Genomic DNA, 24600 nt, shown 5'->3' on the forward strand with positions numbered 1-24600 from the left:
AAAGGAGTGTATAATTTAAATTCTATTAATGCAAACCTAGTACAGAATATTGAGATAAGACATTATCTTACATACTTTCACAGGATCTGCATCCTCAGTCATAACTGAAATATTTAATTAAGCTGCATATTAAAGTGGTTTTCAATTTTTAATATGTAGTTTAATTAACTATTTTAATCATGACTGCGTATGCGAGATCTCATAAAAGTAATTTCATGAAAAAATTAAGGTAAGATGGTGGTAATATTAATTTCAGTAAACTAATATATATATATATATATATATATATATGAACTAATCATTCTGTAACAGCAAACATGTTATTGGATGTAACATTGTAAAAAATACAATAGAAATATATTTAACTGTGGGTAATACTTTAAATAACTTCAGAATCATTATAAAACATGCAGAAGATTAAAAATATAAACAATCATGAAAGAAAATGTAAAACTGGTAATCCAATAAAAAATACAATGTTTTCAATAATACACAATGTTTGGTTGCTTTCTTTTCATAAGAGAATATTTACAAACAGCTTCTCTCTTCAAGAAGAGCAACAATTATGAACCTTTTAAGAGCAACCTTTTATAAACTAAAAACTGTATTCTTTTCAAGCACAACAAATTTAAATATAAAATTCTAATTTTCAACTATTTAGCTTTTAAGATTCAGCATAAATATTAATCTAAAACTTATAAATTAATATTTATAAAACATAATAATATTAACACAATTATTAACAACAAGACTTACAATATTAATTTTCAGTTTCGAAAGTTTCAAAATTATTTTATCATAAATTTAAATAACATTATCCCACTTACAATACTTTAAAGTTAATTGTCCCACTAGTTAAAGAATATGTTAAATTCTAGAAGTTAATAACTTCTATTATTTACTGTTTCACTTATTACCTATTTATTTATTTTTCTTAATGGCAGAAATATTCATTAGCCTAGTGTATTCATGAATAATTCTTTCCTATGAATAATAAAATTTGTTCTCTTTTAATTTTAGCTATCAAATATTTAACAAAAATATAAATCCAATTTTAGATTCATCACCATTTATGTTGGGTGCAGCAAATGGATGAAATATCATAAACTACTCCTACTGGTCTACTCCTACAGGGGTCAGGATGACAATTTAAGATTATTTAAATCTGTTCAAATATTTAAAAATACATCGTTTTCTCTAAGCAAACATTAAATAAGCAGTATAAAAGGTCTGTTCAGAAAATAACTGAACTTATTTTTTTAATCTTCATTATTAATTTTACAGATTATTGATCCTTCTCCCCTTCAAAGTACTCTCCTCCCCTATTCACGTACTTTTCCCAGTGGTGTTTCCACTTTGCAAAACAGTCCTGGAAAGCTTCATTTGAAATGACCTTTAAGGTCTGTGACGAATTTGCTTTTATGTTATCAATAGTTGCAAAACAGCATCCTTTAATCAGCATTTTTAATTTGGAAATACGAAAAAAATTGCAAGGTCTGATGAACAGGAGGCTGAGGGAGGAGGACATCATCTGATTTTTGGCACAAAAAAATAAATTGACAAAGCTGAGTGTGACCGCATTGTTGTGGTGAAGACCAGAGTTGTCTCGCCACAACTCTGTCTTGCTTTGTAGATTTTTTCATGTCGTAAAATGCCTTGATAGTATGCACGGTTCACAGATTCACCTTGAAGCAAAAATTCAAAATACACAATTCCATTAAAATTGAAAAAGAAGAGAGTATTATTTTGACACTGAGTTGAGACTGATGTACTTTCTTGCAGTGTGGAGATCCTTTGCTAACCCATTGTGATGATTGAACTTTTGTCTCAATGTCGCCTTAAACCCAGCTTTCGTATTCTGTTATGTACCTATGTATGAAAGTTGCATCATCATTGGCTTGTTCAAAAAGTTGCAGGCAAATGTCCACTGGACATTCTATCTGTTGTTCGGTCATCAAATGAGCAAAAAACTTTGCTGTAAGTTAACACATGTTCAATTTTATAGTCAAAATGTGGTAGCATGAACCAACTGAGATGCTAACCTTTTCTACATGTTCTCTGAGAGTCAATCTACGATTTGCATGCACCAGATCATTGATTTTCTGAACATGGGTGTCATTAGTTGAAGTCAAGGGCCTTCCTGCTGAGGGTTATCTTCAATTGACTGATTCACCTTTAAATTATGAAAACCATTTGTAAAATTGCGTACGGCCCAGAGGTTTCATCTCCATAATCTTGTTTCAAACATTTCTGTGAAAGTTTTCTCCAGTTTCACGTAAAATTTTACCTTGTATCTCTGCTCCTGAAAATTACACATTACAAAAATTGCTGCTAACACTTAAACACACTGCAATTAAGTAACAATAACATGGAAACTAAACAAGTTATCAACAATCCAAGAACATGTGGTTATAGAGGAGGTTATGTGGAACACAATCCTGCCAACCTCATGTCGCTAAATATCTCCGATCTCCGTTGGTGTGTAATTAAAAATGTTTGGTTATTTTCTATACAGACCTTGTAATCTGCAAATCCAAAAATTGAGATAAAAGACAACAAATCTTATTTTAACATTAGATTAAAGTTCAATTAATATAAGACAAAATTAATTCTATTTGTTGCACGACATACCATCTGCACCATACAAACGATAGGCATCCTTCCGACCAGGCATAGTCATTTTGCCAACATCCTGACTTAGTTTGATACGAGGTAAATCATTAACTTCAACCAATTTGTAAACGCAACCAAGAGCGGGTTGTCTCTGACATGTAACTAAAACAAACATTACCACAAATATTAAAATTAAAGATAGTAAACGGTTATTTCAGACAGTGTAACATAAAAATAAAAGTTTATTCTTTTTTAATTTTATTGGGTTGCTTTGTCTTAACTGCAATAGGTGACTACTTTTTTAATTGTGTCTATTATATTCTACACTGGGACATTGGGAGGAACTGTCATATTCTAATGTACGCTGGTGTAGTACAATATACTACTGTTTCATTTGCAGCTTTTGCTTTAGTCATACTAAAATGATCTCACAAAAATAAAAACTTTACTATTTAATTTCATATTTTATCCAATAAAGATACAATAGCAAGAAGAGAGAATTGTTGATTTCCACTACTATATACCAATCATCCATGAAGGAACACCTACGTAAAATTTTAATTTTTACAGAGACCAATTTGCTTTGAAGAGAAACAGGAGTACAAACAATAGATTTCCCCTTCATAAAGGGGAATCCCCATTTAAGTTGGTCATAGAAAATTATAAAAAGAATTACTGTTTGTTGATTACGTTTGAGCAACTTTATGAGGAACAAACTGGCTAATTATGGTGTTAAGGTTTTTTCACCTGCAGATAGACATTCATACAGTCTATGTTTAACAAGAAAATATACCTCTGAATTCAACCTAAAAGTTCATTTAAAATTAAACAGACTCCTTTTTGAGTTGTTACATAACTATTTTCATATAGAACATAACATAAATAAATGCAGACATGTAAGCACATCACTTACACAAGAATTATTGGAATAACAAAATTTAAGAACAGTTCAAATAAAAAAAACTTAATAAAAAAAAAGAATTACTAGCATGTTTTATAAGGAGCCCTGGCTGGATAAGAAGAAAAGGCATAATTTTTGATTTTGGTAAGATCATTCTATGCTTGTTTTGTACATGGAAAGAAAATAAAAATTGTTATAATTACACCAATAAATGCACCAAACAGCAGTGACTGATACTGAACAGTACACAATAGATTTTTTGGATGCACAATGAAACCTAACGTAATTGTATTTTTCATAAATTTATCAGTAAAAATTATGGTAAACTTGAAAATGAAGAAAGTCCTGAAAATTTATAAGATTACAAAAAATGTTCAAAGTTAATTGCAACAAAATAAATTATTTCCTAAATGAACTGTATACAAATTACCAAAAATATTTTTCTACGTTTATTTTTTCACTATAATCTGAGAAGTACATTTTTTTATTTATTACAAAATAATGTAAAACAAAAAGTATATACACGTACATATTTAAAATGAACAATTAAAGAATATACAGGTATAACTTCTTAATAAAAATAAAAAAATAATTTTTTTTTGTCTTCAGTCATTTGACTGGTTTGATGCAGCTCTCCAAGATTCCCTATCTAATGCCAGTCGTTTCATTTCGGTATACCTCCTATATCCTACATACCTAACAATTTGTTTTACATATTCCAAACATTGCCTGCCTGCACAATTTTACCCTTCTACCTGTCCCTCCAATATTAAAGCAACTATTCCAGGATGCCTTAATGTGTGGCCTACAAAGTCTGTCTCTTCATTTAACTATAATTTTCCAAATGCTTCTTTCTTCATCAATTTTCCGAAACACCTATTCTTTTGTCACTTTATCCACCCATCTGATTTTTAACATTCTCCTACACCATTACATTTCAAAATCTTCTAGTTGTTTCTTCTCAGGTACTCCAACTGTCCAAGTTTCACTTCCTTATAAAGCTAATAATAACAAAATTCTTCTACCTCTGTAATCTTTTCTCTTCCTACTTTTATATTCTTATGTTCTTTGACTACTACTGTTGCTGTTTGGTTCCTGTAAAAGTCTATAAATGCAAAGTATGTTGGTTTGTTTCTCTTTAATCTTCCTTCTACTATTAATCTGAGCGCTAAAGTTGCTTCCCTTGTCCCTATACTTTTCCTGAAACTAAACAGGTCTTCTACTAACACTTCTTCCACTCTCCTCTCAATTCTTCTGTACAGAATTCTAGTTAAGATTTTTTATTTTCTAGTTACGCTAATTGTTTTGTATTCTTCACATTTATCTGCTCCTGCTTTCTTTGGTATCATGACATTACTTTTTTGAAATCTGATGGAACTTCCCCTTTTTCATAAATATTACATACCAGTTTGTATAATCTATTTATCGCTTCCTCACCTGCACTGCGCAGTAATTTAGCAGGTATTCTGTCTATTCTGGGAGCCTTTCTGCCATTCAAATCTTTTAATGCTCTCTTAGATTCAGCTCTCAATACTGTTTCTCCCCTTTCATCTTCTTCCTCTATAACACCACTTTCTAATTCATTTTTCCATATAACTCTTCAATATATTCCACCCACCTACCAACCTTTGCTTTCGTATTATAAATCGGCGTACTATCTTTGTTTACCACATTATTAGATTTTAATTTATATATCACATAGTTTTCCTTAACTTTCCTGTATGCTCCGTCTATTTTACCAATGATCATTTCTCTTTCTATTTCTGAACACTTTTCTTTAATCCACTCTTCTTTTGCTGGTTTGCATTTCCTGTTTACAGTATTTCTTAATTGTCAATAGTTCCTTTTACTTTCTTCATCACTAGCATTCTTACATTTTCTACGTTCATCCAGAAGCTGCAATATATCCTCTGAAATCCAAGGTTTTCTTCCAGTTCTCTTTGTTCCGCCTAGGTTCGCTTCTGCTGATTTAAGAATTTCCTTTTTAACATTCTTCCACTCTTCTTCTACAACTTCTATCTTATCTTTTTTACTCAGAACTCTTGCAATCCTCAAAAATCTTCTTTACCTCCTCTTCCTCAAGCTTCACTAAATTCCACAGATTCAAGACACCTTTTTATCAGGTTTTTAAATCCCAATCTACATTTAATTATCACTAAATAATGGTCGCTATCAATGTCTGCTCCAAGAAAAGCTTTGCAGTCAATGAGTTGATTTCTAAATCTTTACTTAACGATGATATAATCTATCTGATACCTTGCAGTATCACTTGGCTTTTTCCATGTGTATATTCTTCTATTATGATTTTTAAACTGGGTGTTGGTAATTACTAAATTATACTTCGTGCAAAATTCTATAAGTTGGTTTTCCCTTTCATTCATTTTGCCCAGCCCATATTCACCCACAATATTTCCTTCCTTGCCTTTTCCAATGCTAGCATTCCAATCTCCAACTACTATTAAATTTTCATCCCCTTTTACGTGTTTAATTGCTTCATCAATATCTTCATAAACACACTCTACCTTATCATCATCATGGGCACTTGTAGGCATACAGAAGTTAACGATCGTTGTCAGCTTAGGTTTTTATTTTATCCTTATTACAATGATTCTGCCACTATGCATTTTGAAATACTTTACTCTCTTTCCTATCTTCTTGTTCATTATGAAACCTACTCCTGCCTGTCCTTTATTTGAAGCTGTGTTAAGTATTCTAAAACACCTGACCAAAAGTCATTTTCCTCTTCCTACCGAACCTTGCTAATTCCTACTACATCTACATTTAATCTATCCATTTTCTTCTTTAAATTTTCTAACTACCAACCTTTTTTTAGACTTTAACATTCCACGCTTTGACTCTTAGAATGTTATTTTTTAATTTCCTGGTGACACCTTCCTTAGTAGTCCCCACCTGTAGATCTGAACAGGGGACTAGTTTACCTCTGGAATATTTTACTAAGGAAGGTGCCTCCATCTTTGTTATAAAAATGCAGAGTTACATTTTCTTGCAAAAAAAGCAGCTGTAATTTTGCATTGCTTTCAGCTGCGCAGTAGTCAGAAGACTGAGTGATTTTGATAAGTCCTCCTGACCTTCGCCCTTAACAACTACTGAAAGAGTTGCCGCCATCTTTCATTTTTAAAAAAAACATAATTGTAAAAAAAATTAATCATAAAACATATCACAACAAAATAAAACACATCAGTTACTTAACGTAACCATTTTATACAGTGCGATCATTTTATTGCACACAATTGTCTTCCGCACACTGACATTGAGTAACCACATTTTAGCAATTTTTAAATGTTAGATCACAGAACATGTGGTGTGGTGTGGCGTGTTCCTTGTGAATAATCGTGCCTTTTTTGGTGCCAATAAATTCCCACTAGCACAGTGGGAATTTATTGTTGAGGTGTACTTTGGAAGTAAGTCATGTGACTATGTTAAAGAACAATTTCATGTTAAATTTCTGGGTGGACCTTTGTCACACAACTCAACAGTAATGTGAATTTTCAATCGCTTCAAGAGACCCAGGTGTAGCTGACAAGAAGAAAAATAGGCTTGCTTCAGTATTGACAAGGGAAAATGGACAAAGTACGTGCATTACTAACAGTCTCCAAAGAAATGTTTATGCAAATTATCATCACAGCCAAGAATATCGTAAGAAAGAAATTAAATCTATATGCACACTGAATAAATTGCACACAGGAACTGAAATCCCCAGACACTGTTAAAAGAAAAAGGTTCTAACAGTGGTTTATCAACCAGGTGGAAAGTAATGGTATGAACATACTGATGTGTTTTTTAGTGATGAGATGTATTTTCACCTTAGCGGTTACATTAATTGTCAAAACAACGGATAATGGTTTTTACTTGATTCTACCACTACTTACACTGTTTCTAGTCATGATTCAATATGCTATCTGTTTATCTAAAAACACAAAATGAGTAGCAGTACTTCTTTTTCAACTATTGAATCATTATTACAAATTCACTATTTTGATTTTAAACTAATCCAGAATTTAAAAAAATAAACAATAATAAATTCAGTTCTAGTATATATTTTAGGTCAAAATAAAAAAATATTCATGTAATTTTTATTATAGACTAATTATAGTGAGCATTTTTTACATTGTTGAAAATTATGAAAAACAATGAATAAAAATCAGCTAATATCAATTGTTTGATACATTTAATACACTTACCTAAATGTGTTCCAATACCAAAACAATCAATTTTATGGCCTTGCTCATTTAAACTAAGAATAGTATCTTCATTAATATCATTTGATGCTACAATAGTAAGGTTTGCAAACCAAGGAATATTGTATCTGAAAAATTAAAAGAACAGTATTCTTAATTATACTAAAATAATAACAAAAGAAACTGAAACTACTTTAACCAAAGACACTTCAAACAATTTATTGTTTACTTAACTTTCACTGCAATTTCACAAAAATAAACCATTAAATCAAAATGTTACAGACAATCAAAACTAAAAAGGCTAGAATAAAATTTAGCTTTTCCTTCAACATTTTAGTCATTTTGAACTCAGCACACAACATGAAAATTCATAAAATTAATATTAAAGAAACAATATTTATTAAAATCTTTTGTTTCATTGTTATTTTCTTGACTTAAGGATGCTTTACTTTTATGAAAAAAGAAGGCTATTCCTGTTTTTATATCTTATGAATTCTCCTGTTACTAAAAATGTGTGAAGTAGTGCTTGCAATGGTGACTAAAAAAAAAATATTTTGAATGATAAAGTGCTCAAATTACATAATTTTAATCAACTAACATTGATTCAAAGGCACTAATAACTAATCAAATTATATTTTTGAAGATCAGATAATAAAGTCTGACCAAACTATACAGATAAGCCATATATATATATATATTTTTTAATAATATAAACTATTATTTTGAATACATTTGAAAAATAATAATGTTGATGCACGCTAATCTATATGTATATAAAAGAATGAATGTTTGTTTGACCTGTATGTGTTCCTATACCATTCATCCAATTGTGATGAAACTTTGGTGAGTTGTGCACACACCCGCGAAGAATAAGTTTGGACCTGCTAGGTGGTACTGGGGGTCAAGATATTTTGAAATATTGCATTTATGGTTTGATCTAGTTTCATTCAGAATATATATTAGTTACGTGAAAAGAAATATTTTTACAAAAAAATGAACCCTCTAGGGTAGCGCTGGCTGGGGTTGAGATTTCAAAAAATTTTATTTATGGTCAATTTCTCTAATATGTGTTACTTACATGGATAGAATACCTCTGCAAAAAATGGACCAACTATATAGTGCTGCAGTTGAGATATTTGGAAAAATTGAATTTATGGTCCAATTTGGCTCATATTCAGAATATATATATTAGTTATGTGAAAAGAAAACCTTTTGCAAAAACTATACCTACTAGGTGGCACCAATGTCGAGATATTTACGATATAAATATACAAACAGACTTTCTTCTTCTACATATATTACAGGCAATGTTCATGTGTGTGATATAAACTAAAAAACTACTGGACCAATTTACACGCTGGTTTTTTCAAAATGGCCGCGTTGTCCAGTAAAGGTTTAAAGCTACTGAAATCCTTGATCTGACCAGTAGAAAGAAAGTAAGGGGTATTCTGAACCAACTACTGTGTTTAGAGAGTAGTTTGAATTAAATCCGATAGGTAGTGCTGTTTTGACAATTGGATTTATTTAAATTCTGACTTTTATAAAGTGAAAGGTTAAATTTTGTGAAGTTCCATAATGTTCATTCAGTGTTTTAATATTTTATCAAACTTTCAATTGTTTTCATTTAATCTATATATATATATATATATACACACACACACACACACACACACACATATACACACTCAAATCTAGCAATAGCAAGCAAAGCATTGCTGAAACTGCTGTTATTAAAATTCAAAATTTTTTAAAATACAAAATTCTTAATAAAAAAAAGTTAAAACATGATCTTTTGAACAGAAAAGACAATTAATTTATAAGATAATATAATTTATAAGTATTATTATAAATTATATAATGTATAATATAATTTATAAGATAGGTAGTGCTGTTTTGACAATTGGATTTATTTACATTCTGACTTTTATAAAGAGAAAGGTTAAATTTTGTGAAGTTAATGTTTTATCAAACTTTCAATTGTTTTCATCTAATCTATATATAAATATACATACACACACTCAAATCTAGCAATAGCAAGCATAGCATTGCTGAGTCTAATAGTATTAGACTAGTATTATAAATAAAACAAAATTCTTAATAAAAAAAAAAAAGTTAAAACATGATTAATTGTCTTTTGAACAGAAAAGACAATTAATTTAACAAAACCTTCTCAGGGTACTTACTTGGTAGCAATTTTTGTAAACGTTTCCCGGGCCTTTTTAGATAGATATGCAAGGTCTCCACTATCAATACGAATCCCAACTGCTTTATAACCAAGATCATTCAGAGCAAGAGCGACGGAACAGAAGTTTAACATTCCACTCCTAAAATATGCATTTGGTGATTTAATATATTAATTGATTAAATGACTAATATACTATTATTATGATTATGATTATATACTATTGATTAAATGATTGTTACAACTACAGAGTACTCTATTAATATTATTACTACTTAATATTTAACATATATTAAATAGTTCAATATATTTTTAGACAATCAAAGAAAAGGAACAATAAATACTGAACTTAATAGTTTTTTATGTAAACTATTATATTTTATTATTTTGTTGTAGAGAAGTTTTCTATACAGGGTAAGCACTCACTTACATAACTATTTCAATAAAGATGTGATTTGACATCTAAATAAACAATATTTTAACAGAAAAATAATTATTTTTATTTATAAATAACTCCAACCAGTTTTCCAGCTACTGCCGAGTCTGGGTGTGTGTGTATATAGGCAAATGCAATTACTTCTACCGGCTTGTCTGGCATAGCTGCAGAATGGGCAAATGTACTAGTAAACATGTAGTCTTGAACAAACTCAGGTCAACCACTCCAGAGACAGAGATGTGTGGTTAATTAAAACCACTTATTTTTATTTAATGCAACATATCCTGCTACTGTCATAAAAAAGTATTTCATTCATTGGAGAGTTTAAAAACCATTTTTGCAAATTCTGATTACTGAAATCAAATTATTTGGATTAACCACGCCATCTACAATGTGGAATGACATGTTTAAATTGAGAAGTATCTATTTTTATTTTAATCTTGAAGAGATTAATTTATGTTTATAAAATGCACGGTTCAAAAGTAAGGGTTGATCAGTAACAAAAGAAGTTTAGTTGAAAAAATGTAAGATTTATTAATGGTTTCAAATACTTTCTTTACTTTCTCTACATAATCACCATTTAACTCCAAAACACTTTAGATATTGTGAACAAGCTTCTTCAAACTCACTCAAAATTCTGTCACCTGAAATTGTAGCCACTTTTTAGTGAGATTTCCAACTTTTAACTTCCCTCAAATGATTGAGACACAAGACAACTTTTGAGTTGCAGGAAGAGATGGATTATGAAGAAGAACAAGTCCTGATCTCAGCATTCCTCGTTGTCAGTTCCAAATGATGCAGTTGTTGAAGTGTTTAGCAATAGTGTTGTGATGTGATGGATGTTCTAAGTTCCATGAAATCAATCAAAAGAACATCCTTTCAGTCCTTTTGGAAAAAAGTTCTCCCTCCCTCTGATTAAATTGGTTAAATAAAGCATATAAGATGTCATTCTGTAATCTTTGTGATTACTTATCAACATCTTCAACACTCATCATGCGCAGAGTTTATGAGAGCCTAAAATGTCAGTCATGATTCTCAACAATGTTGTCTTTGAAATGTCTAGAAATTCTACAGAATGATTGCTAATCTTAATGTGACAATTTTCTCTCACTTTTGGATTTACACATTCAATGAGCTTGTCATTCCAGATACAAGGCCTACCACTTCGCTGTTAATTATTAATATCTGAACAGCCTTCCTTAAACTCACAATACCACTGCCTCACTTTTCCTTCACTCATTGTGGTAGGTCTATATTTTCACACAATTGATGGCAAATTTCAGCTGTATTATGTTCTCTTGCATTTAGAAATCAAATCACTGATTGAACTTAACAACTGGTGGGATTTGTTATTACCACCTTCATTGTAATATATACTGTCTAGCAAAGGAAAAGGTGGCGATTACATGCCTAACAGACCACTTAAAGCTACTGCACATGTATAAACCATCAGTGTACCTAATTGCTACTTATAACTCATAGGTCTTTACACTTGAACTGTGCTTTGTATCTAAGTGCATCTTATAAATTCCAGGAAAGCTAAATCTTATACAGAATTGTCTCAAATATCAATGTGTTTCTATTAACAAGCTGATTTCAGATCCAGTAGCAGCTGCATTGTTGAGATCTAGAATACGTACAACATTAAGGAAGGTCAACTTATATTAGTTTTAACAACCTGACACATATATGAACTTTACAATTGGGAAGAAGTTAGGATGCACAAGTTGTTATTATTACAAACTAACCAAGATTTATGTTCACATAATTCTAGGGATGGCTAAGATTGTCCTGTTAAGAATTGTATGACTTATCAAATGGCTCTAACTTCCAGAAGAAAAACAGCTTTTGTGCAGCACAAATTAAGCTGGTCAATTTATAATCATTCATCAGTAAGCTTTCCCCATTTATGTATAAGATCTGCAAGTGTTATATATTTGATGGACACACCTCCTACCAAGAGGGTACGTTTTTCCTCTACAGAGGGTTGTTTGTCTGATTGCAGCACTATCTCTCCCGGAAGGGAGGGATAGTGCTATCTCTTTTACTTATTCTTTTTCCATTTTCAATGAGTACAGGTCTGACTGAAGTCATAACAAGGATGCCCGGACCTATAAAGTCACTGGATCCTTGGACTGATCTAGTGGTGGTAGACTGCCTGTCAAATGAACAGGGAAATTCCTTTAAAAAAGCCAATGGCTAAACTGCCTATTAAGTAAAATTAAACTTCCTAATCTCTCATTATAAAAATAAAATACACAGGCCTTGCTCAATGATGATCATTCAGATTATCATTTTAAATGCAATTCAAATAAACAAATACAGGTAAGGGCAAGACTGGCTGAAGAAAACAGAAAATGGATTACTTCAAGGATACATGCTCTCACCCTTTGTTTAACTTGGATAAAAAGAAATTCATCCATACCAAAGACAATTTATGACAAAAATTCTATAGGAAATCTTGACATCAGACTTTAAAAGATTGTAATAATTATAACTACACTAATAAGCACAGTTCTTGGTACATGAAAGTTTCACTGTGTTTCTAATTTAACTTTTTATGCTGAATTATAAACGCAATCAAATTCTTTACAACATTCACAGTTTTGTATGATAACATTTTTGAATTGTTTTTACAGAATTCTACATATTTTTTAAGAATAACTTATGTACATAAAAGAATATTTAAATGATTTGTATCAGAGGGTGCGGTACAAACATAACATTATGAAGGTGTTTGGTTTATAATCAGACACTCAGCGCTGCCTACGGGCAGCTTTAGTATTAAGAACATTCTGTATACTAGTTAGTCGGAGTTGAACAGTGTTAGAGCAATCATGCACGCCAGTACGGCCTCTGCATCATTGTAATAGTGTATTCTAGTCATTTGGAGTTGGACAGTGTTAAAGTAATCATGCACGCCAGTACGGCCTCTGCATCGTAGTAACATAGTTTAATATTGTTAACCTTATAAATATAGTATATTTAGTTATCAATCAGTGTGTAATTATTTTATTTATAATACAGTTCATTATTCTGCTATTAACGTACAGCCCGTTACATTGGTCCTCCGGGCCGGATATTTTTTATTGGTCGTCCAAACCGGATATTTTTTATTGTGTGCAGAACATAGTTTGCGTTTATGTTCTTAATTCTAGACTAGTGAGTAATAATATCGATAGATAAGAAGTGCGGTTAATATCCATGTGTAATACAGTAATTACTATTACTAAGGGACAGTCAACGGCACCCGTCTATTCGACTTGGAATGCAGACATCGACCTCGGTGCCAAGTAAACAGCCATTTCGTCATGACCTTCAAAGTCAGGCTAGCTGCTGCCCGTCGCTTATCTTCATTGTTTCAGGTAAGTAATAACAAATTGGGAATTATCAGTTCCTTATCTATGTTCCTATCTATGATATTGATTTACATTTACTTTCCTTCATTTGATTCCTTTATCATTCACATTATTATTTCTTACTGATTAATTCCATCCATATCGTCTATATTTTTAATTTCTTATTTTCTTAGAAATCTTTAATTTACTTGATAGTTATATCTATAAGAATTTTATAAGAATTATCATTATGTCTCTTGAAGTAGAAATTACAACTTTGAAAAAACAACTACGAGTATGTAAGGCTCAATTAACACCCACAAAAAAATTTCTCGATAAATGTAATAATGAAGACACAAAAAAGTAATATTAAAGTTAGATATGATGCATTGCCAAATATTTTAGATAATTTTAATAAAACACAGAGTTTGCTTGAAGTATAGGACGAGAAAGATTACGATACGCATTTAGAAGATAGGTTAGATTTTGAAGACAATTATTATGAAATTAGGGTGCAAATGGAAGAATATTTAAAGGAAACATCAGTTTCAGAAACCCAGCACTTCAACTCACACCAATCTTGCATTAACGAAAATAAACCTTCAGTTAAATTACCAACTATCAATTTACCTTGTTTTAATGGTATGTACGAAAATTGGATGCCTTATGCACATGCAATCAAGGTATTGGTTCATGACAATAAAGACGTTAGTCCAATTCCAAAATTCTACTATCTGAATTCTACACTGACACATGAAGCAGCTCAATTAATAAAAAACTTAGCTGTTACTGATGCTAATTACCCGGTTGCTTGGAAATTGTTACAAGACCAATATGAAAACAAGAGATTGATCGGCTCATGTTAGAGAAATAATTAATATTAAGTTAGTTAGTAAGGAAGACGCCAACGAACTGCGTCAGTTCATCAATATGGCGATTAGTAATTTTAATGTTCTCAATGCTCTAAATATTTAAACACCAATTCATGAAGTAATTTTAAGTCAACTGTATATAGATAGATTAATGCAAAAACCAAAAACGAGAATGGGAATTAAAAAATTCTACACAAGATTTTCCATCTCTCAAAGATCTTTTTGAATTTTTGGAAAATAAATGTCAAGCCTTGGAGGCTTTAGCCTCTTCAAGCAGTAATAAACAAAAAACAGTGTATGAATGGCAAAAATATAAACCTTGACATTCTAACTCGTATGTTGCTACTGAGCCCAAAGTATGTGAATGTTGCAATCAACCTCACACTTTGTACAAGTGTTCGATGTTTAGTAATTTAAGTGTTTCTGATAAATCTAAGTTTGTTAAGGACAAGAAGTTGTGTTACAATTGTCTTAGATTAGGTCATTTAGTAAGGAATTGTTCCTCTAGAGGCTGTCGAATATGCAAGGGCAAAACATCACACCTCATTACATATAAGTTCACAAAATAATTCCTTTAAATCTAATAGCAATAATGATTCAGATTCAAACCAGAAAATTTCTAATTGTTCGCAAGACAGTCTCCAGCTTCACATCATAGCTCTTATAACACATATTGTTCACTCAAATCAAGAGTGCAATAGAATATTCTTCTTTCTACAGCGATTGTTAAGGTCCAAGATAGTCAAGGAAGATTACAACCATGTAGATTGCTATTAGATTCAGCTAGCCAATCAAACTTCATTACTGAAAACTGTGTTGAATGTTTAAGTTTAAGAAAAATTCGTCAGTCAGTTCCAATTATGGGTATAAATAATACTCCTACTAAAATAAATTATAGTGTAGACGTACAATTATTTTCTACTTATAACGATTTTAGTGCAAATATTTCTTGTTTAATGTTACCACAAATAACTAGCAATATGCCATGCAATGTTATCAACTACAAATCATGGAATCTGCCTTCGAATTTAAAACTATCTGATCCAGAATTTTATAAACCAAGAAATATCGACATGTTAATAGGCGCTGAGCTATATTTCAAAATTATGAAATGTGATAAAAGGGTAAGACCAGGTGAGTTTCCAGTTATCTTTGAAACTGAATTAGGATGGATTCTATCAGGAAAATATCCATCAGAAATACCTCTTCAAGTCCTCAAACCACATGTTTAACATTAACAAATGATCAACTTCAACAACAGCTCAAACAATTTTGGGAATTAGAAGAGTTGGTTGTTCTACCCAAGGCTAAGGAACAAGACAAGTGTGAACAGTATTATCGGAACACAACAACCCGAGATTCTTCAGGTCGTCTTATCATCAGACTTCCTCTAAAGCCAGATCATTTATCTTTAGGAGACTCATTCGATCAAGCAAGTTTGCGATTACAAGCGTTAGAGAAAAGGCTTCAAAGGAATCATTCACTTCATCTGGAATACTCAAAATTTCTTCAAGAATATAAGGAACTCGGTCATATGAAGCCAGTACCTCTTCAAGGTAATGATTGTAAACAACAGACCTACCTTCCTCATCATGCCGTTTTTAAGCAAAATAGTACCACAACTAAACTTCGGGTAGTTTTTGATGGTTCAGCTAAAACATCCACGGGAACTTCTCTTAATGACATCCTAATGGTTGGTTCTACTGTACAGCAAGACTTATTTTCGATTATGGTAAGATTTAGAACCCATGCCGTTGCGTTTACAGCAGACATTGAGAAAATGTACCGCCAAATTAAAATTAATCCAGACAATTGCAGCTTACAACGCATTCTTTGGCGGGATTCACCAACTGATCAAATTCAATGCTAATGAGCTTCAAAAGGTTACTTATGGCACTGCCTCAGCTCCATTCTTGGCTACAAGGTCCCTACAACATCTAGCAAGAGAAGAAAAACACACATACCCAACTGCAGCCAGAATTTTATGTCGTGATTTCTACGTGGATGATTTAGTTTCTGGAGCTAATGACATCAACACAGCTCTGGCAATCCAATCAGAGTTAGTAGAGTTGTTAAGGTCTGGTGGATTTCAACAGAGAAAATGGAGTTCTAATCATAAATCACTTTTAAATAAATTACCTCAAGAACTTGTAAATACAAAAACATCAATTCAGCTTGAGAAAAAAGATAGCATTCAAACTAGGCTTTAAGTGGTTTCCTCAACCAGATGTGTTTTCTATTTCTTCCAAAATTCCACCATTTAAAGACATAGTAACAAAAAGAGAAGTAGCATCTACAGTAGCTTCCATTTATGATCCAATTGGTTTAATCAGTCCTATTATAATCTCTTAAAAAATATTTTTGCAACAATTGCGGCTTAGTGGTATTGGTTGGGATGATAACTTACCATCATCATTGCTCCAGAAATGACATGTTTTGGTATCACAACTTTCTTTAATTGATGATATTAAAATAATTAGAAGAGTTATTATCAATAATCCTACAGATATTGAAGTTCACGGTTTCTGCAATGCATCACAACATGCATTTGGTGCTTGTCTGTATTTGCGTTCTGTCAATTCTGAGGGAGAGATTTCAGTTAAACTACTTTGCTTGAAATCTCATGTCGCACCAGTGAAAACTGTCAGCATACCACGGTTAGAGTTATGTAGCGCTTTACTGTTGTCAAAATTGTTACGGAAAACATTACCAATCCTGAATTTGTCGATTGAAAGGGTTCATCTTTGGACGGACTCCAAAATCTGCTTGGCATGGATCTCAGCTCCTGCATCGAAGTGGAAAACGTTAGTTGCGAATCGAGTTTCGCAGATTCAAGATCTAACAGACGTCAATGACTGGAAACATGTCACTTTGTCAGACAATCCTGCTGATCTCATTTCCAGAGGTTCCAATCCAGAGAGTTTAGATAGGCATCTGGTGGTGTGGACCAATCTGGTTGTATTTACCCTCCAGTTCTTGGCCTAATTCAGAGAGTTATGAAGTTCAAGATATTCCAGAAGTATGACAACGGGAAACTAGTTTGACATGTGTTTTTCCACCAAATGACGATTTAGTTTGTAAGTTTCCAAGTATTTCTAGATTAACACGAGTAGTTGCCCTATGCAAGAGATTTATTTATAACTGTCATAATAAAAAGAAGAAACAGGAAATCTTAATACTGCAGACAATCAAGATTCATTACAAACATGCATCTGGATGGTTCAGCAAGAAGTATATTGTCAAGAAATTAATGATCTTCGATCAACTTCTACCGTTCCTAAAAATAGTGAGCTTCTTAATCTTCATCCTTTTCTCGACGATTGTAACATAATTCGAGTTGGAGGAAGGTTGAATAATGCTGATATTGCGTATGATATTAAACATCAGATTATTTTGCCACTAAAACACCATCTTACGATGTTGATCATCAAGGCTGAACATTTGAGGTTATTGCACGCTGTACCTCAATTATTGTTAGCTTCACTAAGATTCAAATATTGGATACCACGAGCTCGAAAGGTAATTAGAAGTGTTATTCATAACTGTGTAACATGTTTTCGATTTAAGGCAGCCTCGGCTAATCAATTAATGGGTCAGCTGCCCAAACACAGAGTAGAGATTAGTCATCCTTTTTTCTTAACTTAGGAGTAGACTATGCGGGACCATTTCAAATCAAGTATGGGAATCCGAGAAGTAAAATAACAACCAAATGTTATGTTGCAATTTTTGTGTGTCTTGCAACTCATGCTATTCACATAGAGCTAGTCAGTAATCTTACATCACAATTATAATCATAATTATAATTATGCCTTCCTCGCAGCCTTAAGACATTTCACTGCAAGAAGAGATCATGTCGCCAACTTAGGCACCAATTTTGTTGGAGCCAACGAGTTAAATTCATTGAGGAAACTCTTTCATGATAAAGAATTTAATACAAACATTGAAAATTACGCAGCCAAGTCACAGCTCAAGTGGCACTTCATACCAGCTAATTCACCTCATTTTGGGGGCCTGTGGGAAGCAGCTGTGAAGTCAATGAAATACCATCTCAAAAGAGTCATAAGTAAAACTTACCTAACTTTCGAAGACTTTTCTACCCCTTTATCCGATATAGAAGCTATCCTCAATTCTAGACTTATTTCTACTTTATCCAATGACCTTCGCGATCCATCTTACTTGACACCTGGACATTTTCTTATTGGTAACCCTTTAATAGCATTTGTCAGATTTTATATCTGACAAATTGGTTGAACCCAATTTGTCAGATATAAAATGTAACAAGCTTTCCAGATGGCAGCAGCTTCAGAAGATACGACAGAGTCTTTGGTCACGATGGTCTCATAATTACCTCCATGGTTTGCAGCAGCGTAGCAAGTGGAAGTCTCCCTCTGAAAATCGTTGACCAGGTCTAGTAGTGCTAGTGAAAGAAACAGCTTACCACCTCAATTTTGGAAAATGGCTGTAATAGACAGTGTTTTCCCAGGTAAAGATGGTCTAGTACGCGTAGTTCAGTTGAAGGTAGGCAGCACGTTTTTCTAGAGACCTATTACTAAACTTGTGCCATTGCCAATAAACTGAGACAATGTAATTAATATTGATCAAAGATCAACGTGCGGGAAGTATGTTTGGTTTATAATCAACGCTGCCTATGGGCAGCTTTAGTATTAAGAACATTCTGTATACTAGTTAGTCGGAGTTGAACAGTGTTAGAGCAATCATGCACGCCAGTACGGCCTCTGAATCATTGTAATATAGTGTATTCTAGTCATTCGGAGTTGGACAGTGTTAGAGTAATCATGCATGCTAGTATGGCCTCTGCATCGTAGTAACATAGTTTAATATTGTTAATCTTATAAATATAGTATATTTAGTTATCAATCAGTGTGTAATTATTTTATTTATAATACAGTTCATTATTCTGCTATTAACATACAGTCCAGTCCGTTAGAGAAGGTGACAGTTGTACGTGCATAATAATTCATTTACTGCAGATTCTAACATTTCAGAATGGAGCAGTCTTCCAGGTCATATAATTAACACCAGTATTTAAACGTTTGCTCTGAATAGATGTACTGTGGTTTCAATGTGTGTAAATGATCTGGATAACTTCTGTTACATGTGCGGAATTTGATATTAAAAGAACTACAACACTAGTTAATAAAAAATGTTATGAACAATATATTGTCTGTAAATTTGGGGATAAAGATATGAACTGTGCCACTCACATCTATTATTTGACCTGTGTGAAACATCCAATAGACTGGGTTAAGGGCAATGCTACATGAGTTTTGCCATACCAACGAAGTGGTGAACCACAAGACCATTTGTTAGATTATTATTTCTGCATTACAAAGACAAAAGGGATAAACAGTAAATCCAAACACAGTGCAGTACCTTAATTTACTGTCTGTATGAAATTGCCTACTTCATTTTGAGGACTCTACCACATCTGCCAACACACCTACCTTTAAAAGATGAGTGAGAATATGAGGTAGCCACTTCAGTTCAACATGGGGAGCAGCATGATCCTACTTCTAAAGCAGAATCCAATTCCTGTGAATTTCATCAGATAATTCAAAGTGAATTCAATGACCTTGTTCAGGATTTGAATATATCGAAGTAAGAAGCCAAACTTTTCAAATTTAGGCTAAAAGGCTGGAATCTTCTCCAAACTGACATTAAAGTGTGTTTCTTTCATAATTGTTATGAAGGGTTTCAAGGTTTATATTCTGAAGAAAATAGTGTACTGTATAAATATTTGTAGTGTCACTGACGCACTTCATCATGAATACAACTTTAAAGAATGAAGACTATTCATTGATTCTTCGAAAACTAGTTTAAAGGCTGATCTTTTACACGATGGCAACAGATTTCCTTTTGCACCATTAACTTATGCAACTAACATGAAAGAAACACACGACAATATGAAAATCCTGTTAAAAACTTCTGTACAAAAGTACTGTTGGATTGTATGTTGTGATTTAAAAGTCATTGCGTTATTAATGGGTTCAGAGCTCAGCTACTCTAAATTTTGTTATAGTTTGTACAAATAGGGCAGCAGGAACAAGACCAATCATTGTATCAGGAAGGAATGACTAAAGATGAAGCACTTACACCTGGACAGAAAAATGTACATCCCCACTAGTTAACTTGGAAATGATTCTTCTATATCCACTCCATATAAAATTAGGGCATTACAAAAACTTTATTAAAGTAATAAACAAAAATGATGTACGATTTCAATATTTGTAAGAAAGATTTCCTCGTGCAAGTGATGAAGAACTTTTAAGCAAAATTGAAAAGGCAGTGTGGACGCCATTTAAAAATACTGTGCAAAATCTTTTTCAGCAAATCATAAATTCTCCAATTATGTCACATTGTGGTTGAATTATTACAGTCATACTAACACATGGGGTATATAATGTTTCTAAAAATTCATTTTGTTGCATTCACACAGGATTTCTTTCTGGACATTCCCAACATCATTAGTGACAAGCTTCCACCAGCAAATCTCAATCAACAGATACAGTAAAGCAACAATTAGGTGCAAGAATGATCGTAAATTATTGTTGGACACTAAAGAGGGATGATCCAGATGCCAAGCAGATAAGGAAAAAACTACCACATTTTAGATAAGTTGAATAGTGCCCTGCAAGCATGTAAATTCTTACATTTCTTTCAGTTTACCCACATATTAAAAAAACATGATGGGCAGTGGAAAAAATCTATTTACATATTTGGAATCAGAGTGTTTATTTATCATATTTTATCAGTGAAATCAGAAGTTTATATAGAAGGATAATGTTGAAGGTATTGATAACATTGAAGGTTTATATATATATTTTTTCCTCTTGCCGAAAAAAATTTAATTTTGTTTCCCAGTGTATTTAATAATATTCTATTATTTTAAAAGTTTAAGTTGAGAAAAAATGCACAAACTGAAAGTTTAACAGACCTAGATCACAATCAGTTCAAACTGTTGATGTTCTGTGTATTGCAATCTACTGCAGAATAAAAAAAACGTTTATAAAGATATATTAATGAGTTTTCCTTTTATTTTTATTTGTTGCATTATGTATGTTAATTAGTATTTCATTGTATACAACTAATTGAAAATACTAATTAGGTACAATAGAAGTACTCAATAGCTATTATAATTAAAATACATCATGGAAGGTAGAAATCTCATTGTTTTATTCACCTCTTAACATCATAAGTGTCAACAAGGGCCATGAATCCATCAGGGAACGCCAGCGCAAAAGAGACTAGAGCTGCTAATTCTCCATCTGAAGCTTCATCGGTTAATGTTCCAAGTAATGAAAAAATTTTATCTCGCCAATTTAAGCTGATTTCAAGCAGATCTCGTTCTTGACCAGTATTCCTATCAACCAGCATCTGTTATAAAACCATACAAATGATAAATTTTTAACCATAAAATTACACTATTCAAAGAAAATAACTTTTAAGTTTTGTAAAAATGAATTTTTATAACTAATTTTTTTAAATATCCATAATTAAATAAATAATTTTAATTATACATAATATATATATATATACACTGCGTGCATGCACACACACACACACACACACACACACACACAAACACAACACACACCCACACCACACCACACCACACATACACCCCATACACACACACCACACCACACAACACACACACACACACACACACACACACACACACACACAGAGTGACACTTACATTTTCTTTTAGTACATATAAAAACATAATTTATGTAACAGTTTATGTGTACAACTTATAACAGAAAACTTGTTATCACAGAAGCCACCCTCTGACTCAAGAATCCATTATCACATCTTTTTGGTGTTACCAAAATTTTATGTAAACCAAAAATGGACGAAAACACATATACAGGATGATTCAAAGAAACGTGAAATTTAAAAAATTAAATAACGTTAATGAAAAACTTTTTTTAGAAAATGAATTTTATTTCATGTAGTTGTACAAATGTTGCCATTTTAGGATACATACATTTTAGTTTATTTTTTAAAGATGACATCTTCCAGGTGACCTCCTCTTCTACGTAAACACTCATGAAGTCTCTTCGTTAAATTATTCATGGTTTGACGTAACATCTCAACTGGAATTTCCGTAATTGCTTCTTGGATCTTTGCCTTCAGTTCTTCCGTTGTAGCAGGTCTACTGTGGAACACTTTGCTTTTAAGGTGACCCCACAAAAAGTAATCGCAAGCTGAGAGATCAGGCGACCTGGGAGGCCATCTAATGTTATCATTTCGTGAAATGACACGTTGTCCAAACAATCGGCGTACAGCTGCCATCGATATTTGTGCAGTATGTGACGTTGCTCCGTCTTGTTGAAACAAGGCTGTGTTAAGAATCGGTGGAAATCTCTTTTGTTGTTCCACAACAAAGGTTTCAAGAATGTCTATGCAACGAGCCAACGTCACTGTAATCGCAAGACCGTTATCATCCTCAAAAAAATAAGGGCCTATAACACCGTAAGATGACAGAGCACATCACACGGTCACTTTCTGGATGTGCAACGGACGCTGGTGTAGCTGCGTAGGATTTTCTTGTGCCCAGTATCTGAAATTTTGTAACAAATCCACTGAGGTGGAAATTCGCTTCGTCTGACATCCACAGTTCGTGAACAAACTCTTCGTTATCATTTATCTTCTGAAGCATTACATTACAGAATTGTGCTCGCACAACTGCATCGTTCGGTTTCAGTTCCTGGACGATCTGCAACTTGTATAGATGGTACTGCAAGTCCTTCACAAACATTCTTCGAACGCTTGAACTATGAAATTGTAAAGATGCTGAGTGACGACGGATTGACCGATGTGGACTTCGTGTGACAGCATCTTGTAAAGCTTGAACATTCTGTGGTGTACGGACGGTTCGCTCAGGGCCTGGAGGTTTCATTTTCATTGCCGAACCAGTTTTCTCTAAATTAGATATCCATGTTTTAATTGCATGTGCTGAAGGAACACGGTCGTGCCGTCCCAGATTAAAATGACGGCGAAATTCTCTACGCAGTCCCTCCACACTGTCATTGTTTTTGTAAAACGCTTTGATAGCAAATGCACGTTGCACACCACTCCAAGGATCCATGACAACTAAATGGCAGGCTAGGTTAGAGAGGCTGGCGCCACTTATCAAGTGGTACCAATCGCCCACAGCTACCAACACAACTTTCAAAATTTCCCGTTTCTTTGAATCATCCTGTACATGCAGTACAAGAATTCTTGAATGATATTTTTCTGTCCAGTTCTCTGTATCATCATCACCATCTTATTTCTACTGCAGTGGTAGAAATAAGTACATATGTATTTGTATAAACTTTATTTTTCTCTTTACTTCTCCCTATACAAAGAATCTACATTCCACTATTGAAGAGAATTCTACAATACAGTTTTTTTAAAAATAATAACTACCTGAAGTACTCATTAAAATTGTCAATAGAAAAGGTTTATACTATAAGATGGAAATTATGACACCAACTCTAATAAACGAGGTGTATTTTTTAAGTAAGGGCCGATTTCAATTTGCCACCATTTGCGGTGGTGGAAATTAATGAAGCTAGTATAGGATGTTTATTTATATCAACGATCATCTGTTTGCAACAATAGGTAACTATTACTCACATTAGCTGCTGCATATAGCCTGGCTGAAATGAGTGCTACAACAAATAATTTAGCGAGTTGTGAAGTGTGATCAGTAATTTGGTATCTATTTGTGAAAAACAAATCTGTTGTTGATATCCACAGAGAGATTGTCGATGTTTATGGACCCAGTGTTATGTGCAAAGGTAAAGTTTGGCAATGGTGTCATCTGTTTCCAGGAGGAAGAACACAAATGTTCACGACAAAGAATGCAGTGGTTGCCCAACTGTCATCACACATGAATTGACTGAAAATGTGAATCCAAAAATCTATGAAAACAGAAGGCTTAACTGTTTCTCAATTATTGAATTTAATTTTGTTTTGGGATCAGTAATTTTTATGACAATTGAACTGAAAAACTGGATTACAGAAAGTTCTGTTCCAGACGGGAAC

The 24600-nt window shown here is 32.7% G+C and overlaps 1 protein-coding gene across 2 annotated transcripts in view; it reads right to left on the bottom strand.

The window, feature by feature from the left end:
* The window catches only part of Naprt (nicotinate phosphoribosyltransferase), a 150112-nt gene that overhangs the window by 12996 nt on the left and 112516 nt on the right, over positions 1-24600 (bottom strand). For both annotated transcript variants that reach the window (XM_075358641.1, XM_075358649.1), the window contains 4 exons: positions 21743-21936; positions 9897-10037; positions 7717-7841; positions 2632-2775 (listed from right to left, as the gene is read on the bottom strand). In XM_075358641.1, coding sequence (XP_075214756.1) covers positions 2632-2775; positions 7717-7841; positions 9897-10037; positions 21743-21936 — 604 coding nt within the window. The remainder of the gene's footprint in view (positions 1-2631; positions 2776-7716; positions 7842-9896; positions 10038-21742; positions 21937-24600) is intronic.

This window comes from Lycorma delicatula, chromosome 1 (genome assembly GCF_047948215.1).
Source record: "Lycorma delicatula isolate Av1 chromosome 1, ASM4794821v1, whole genome shotgun sequence".
Lineage (NCBI taxonomy): Eukaryota > Metazoa > Arthropoda > Insecta > Hemiptera > Fulgoridae > Lycorma > Lycorma delicatula.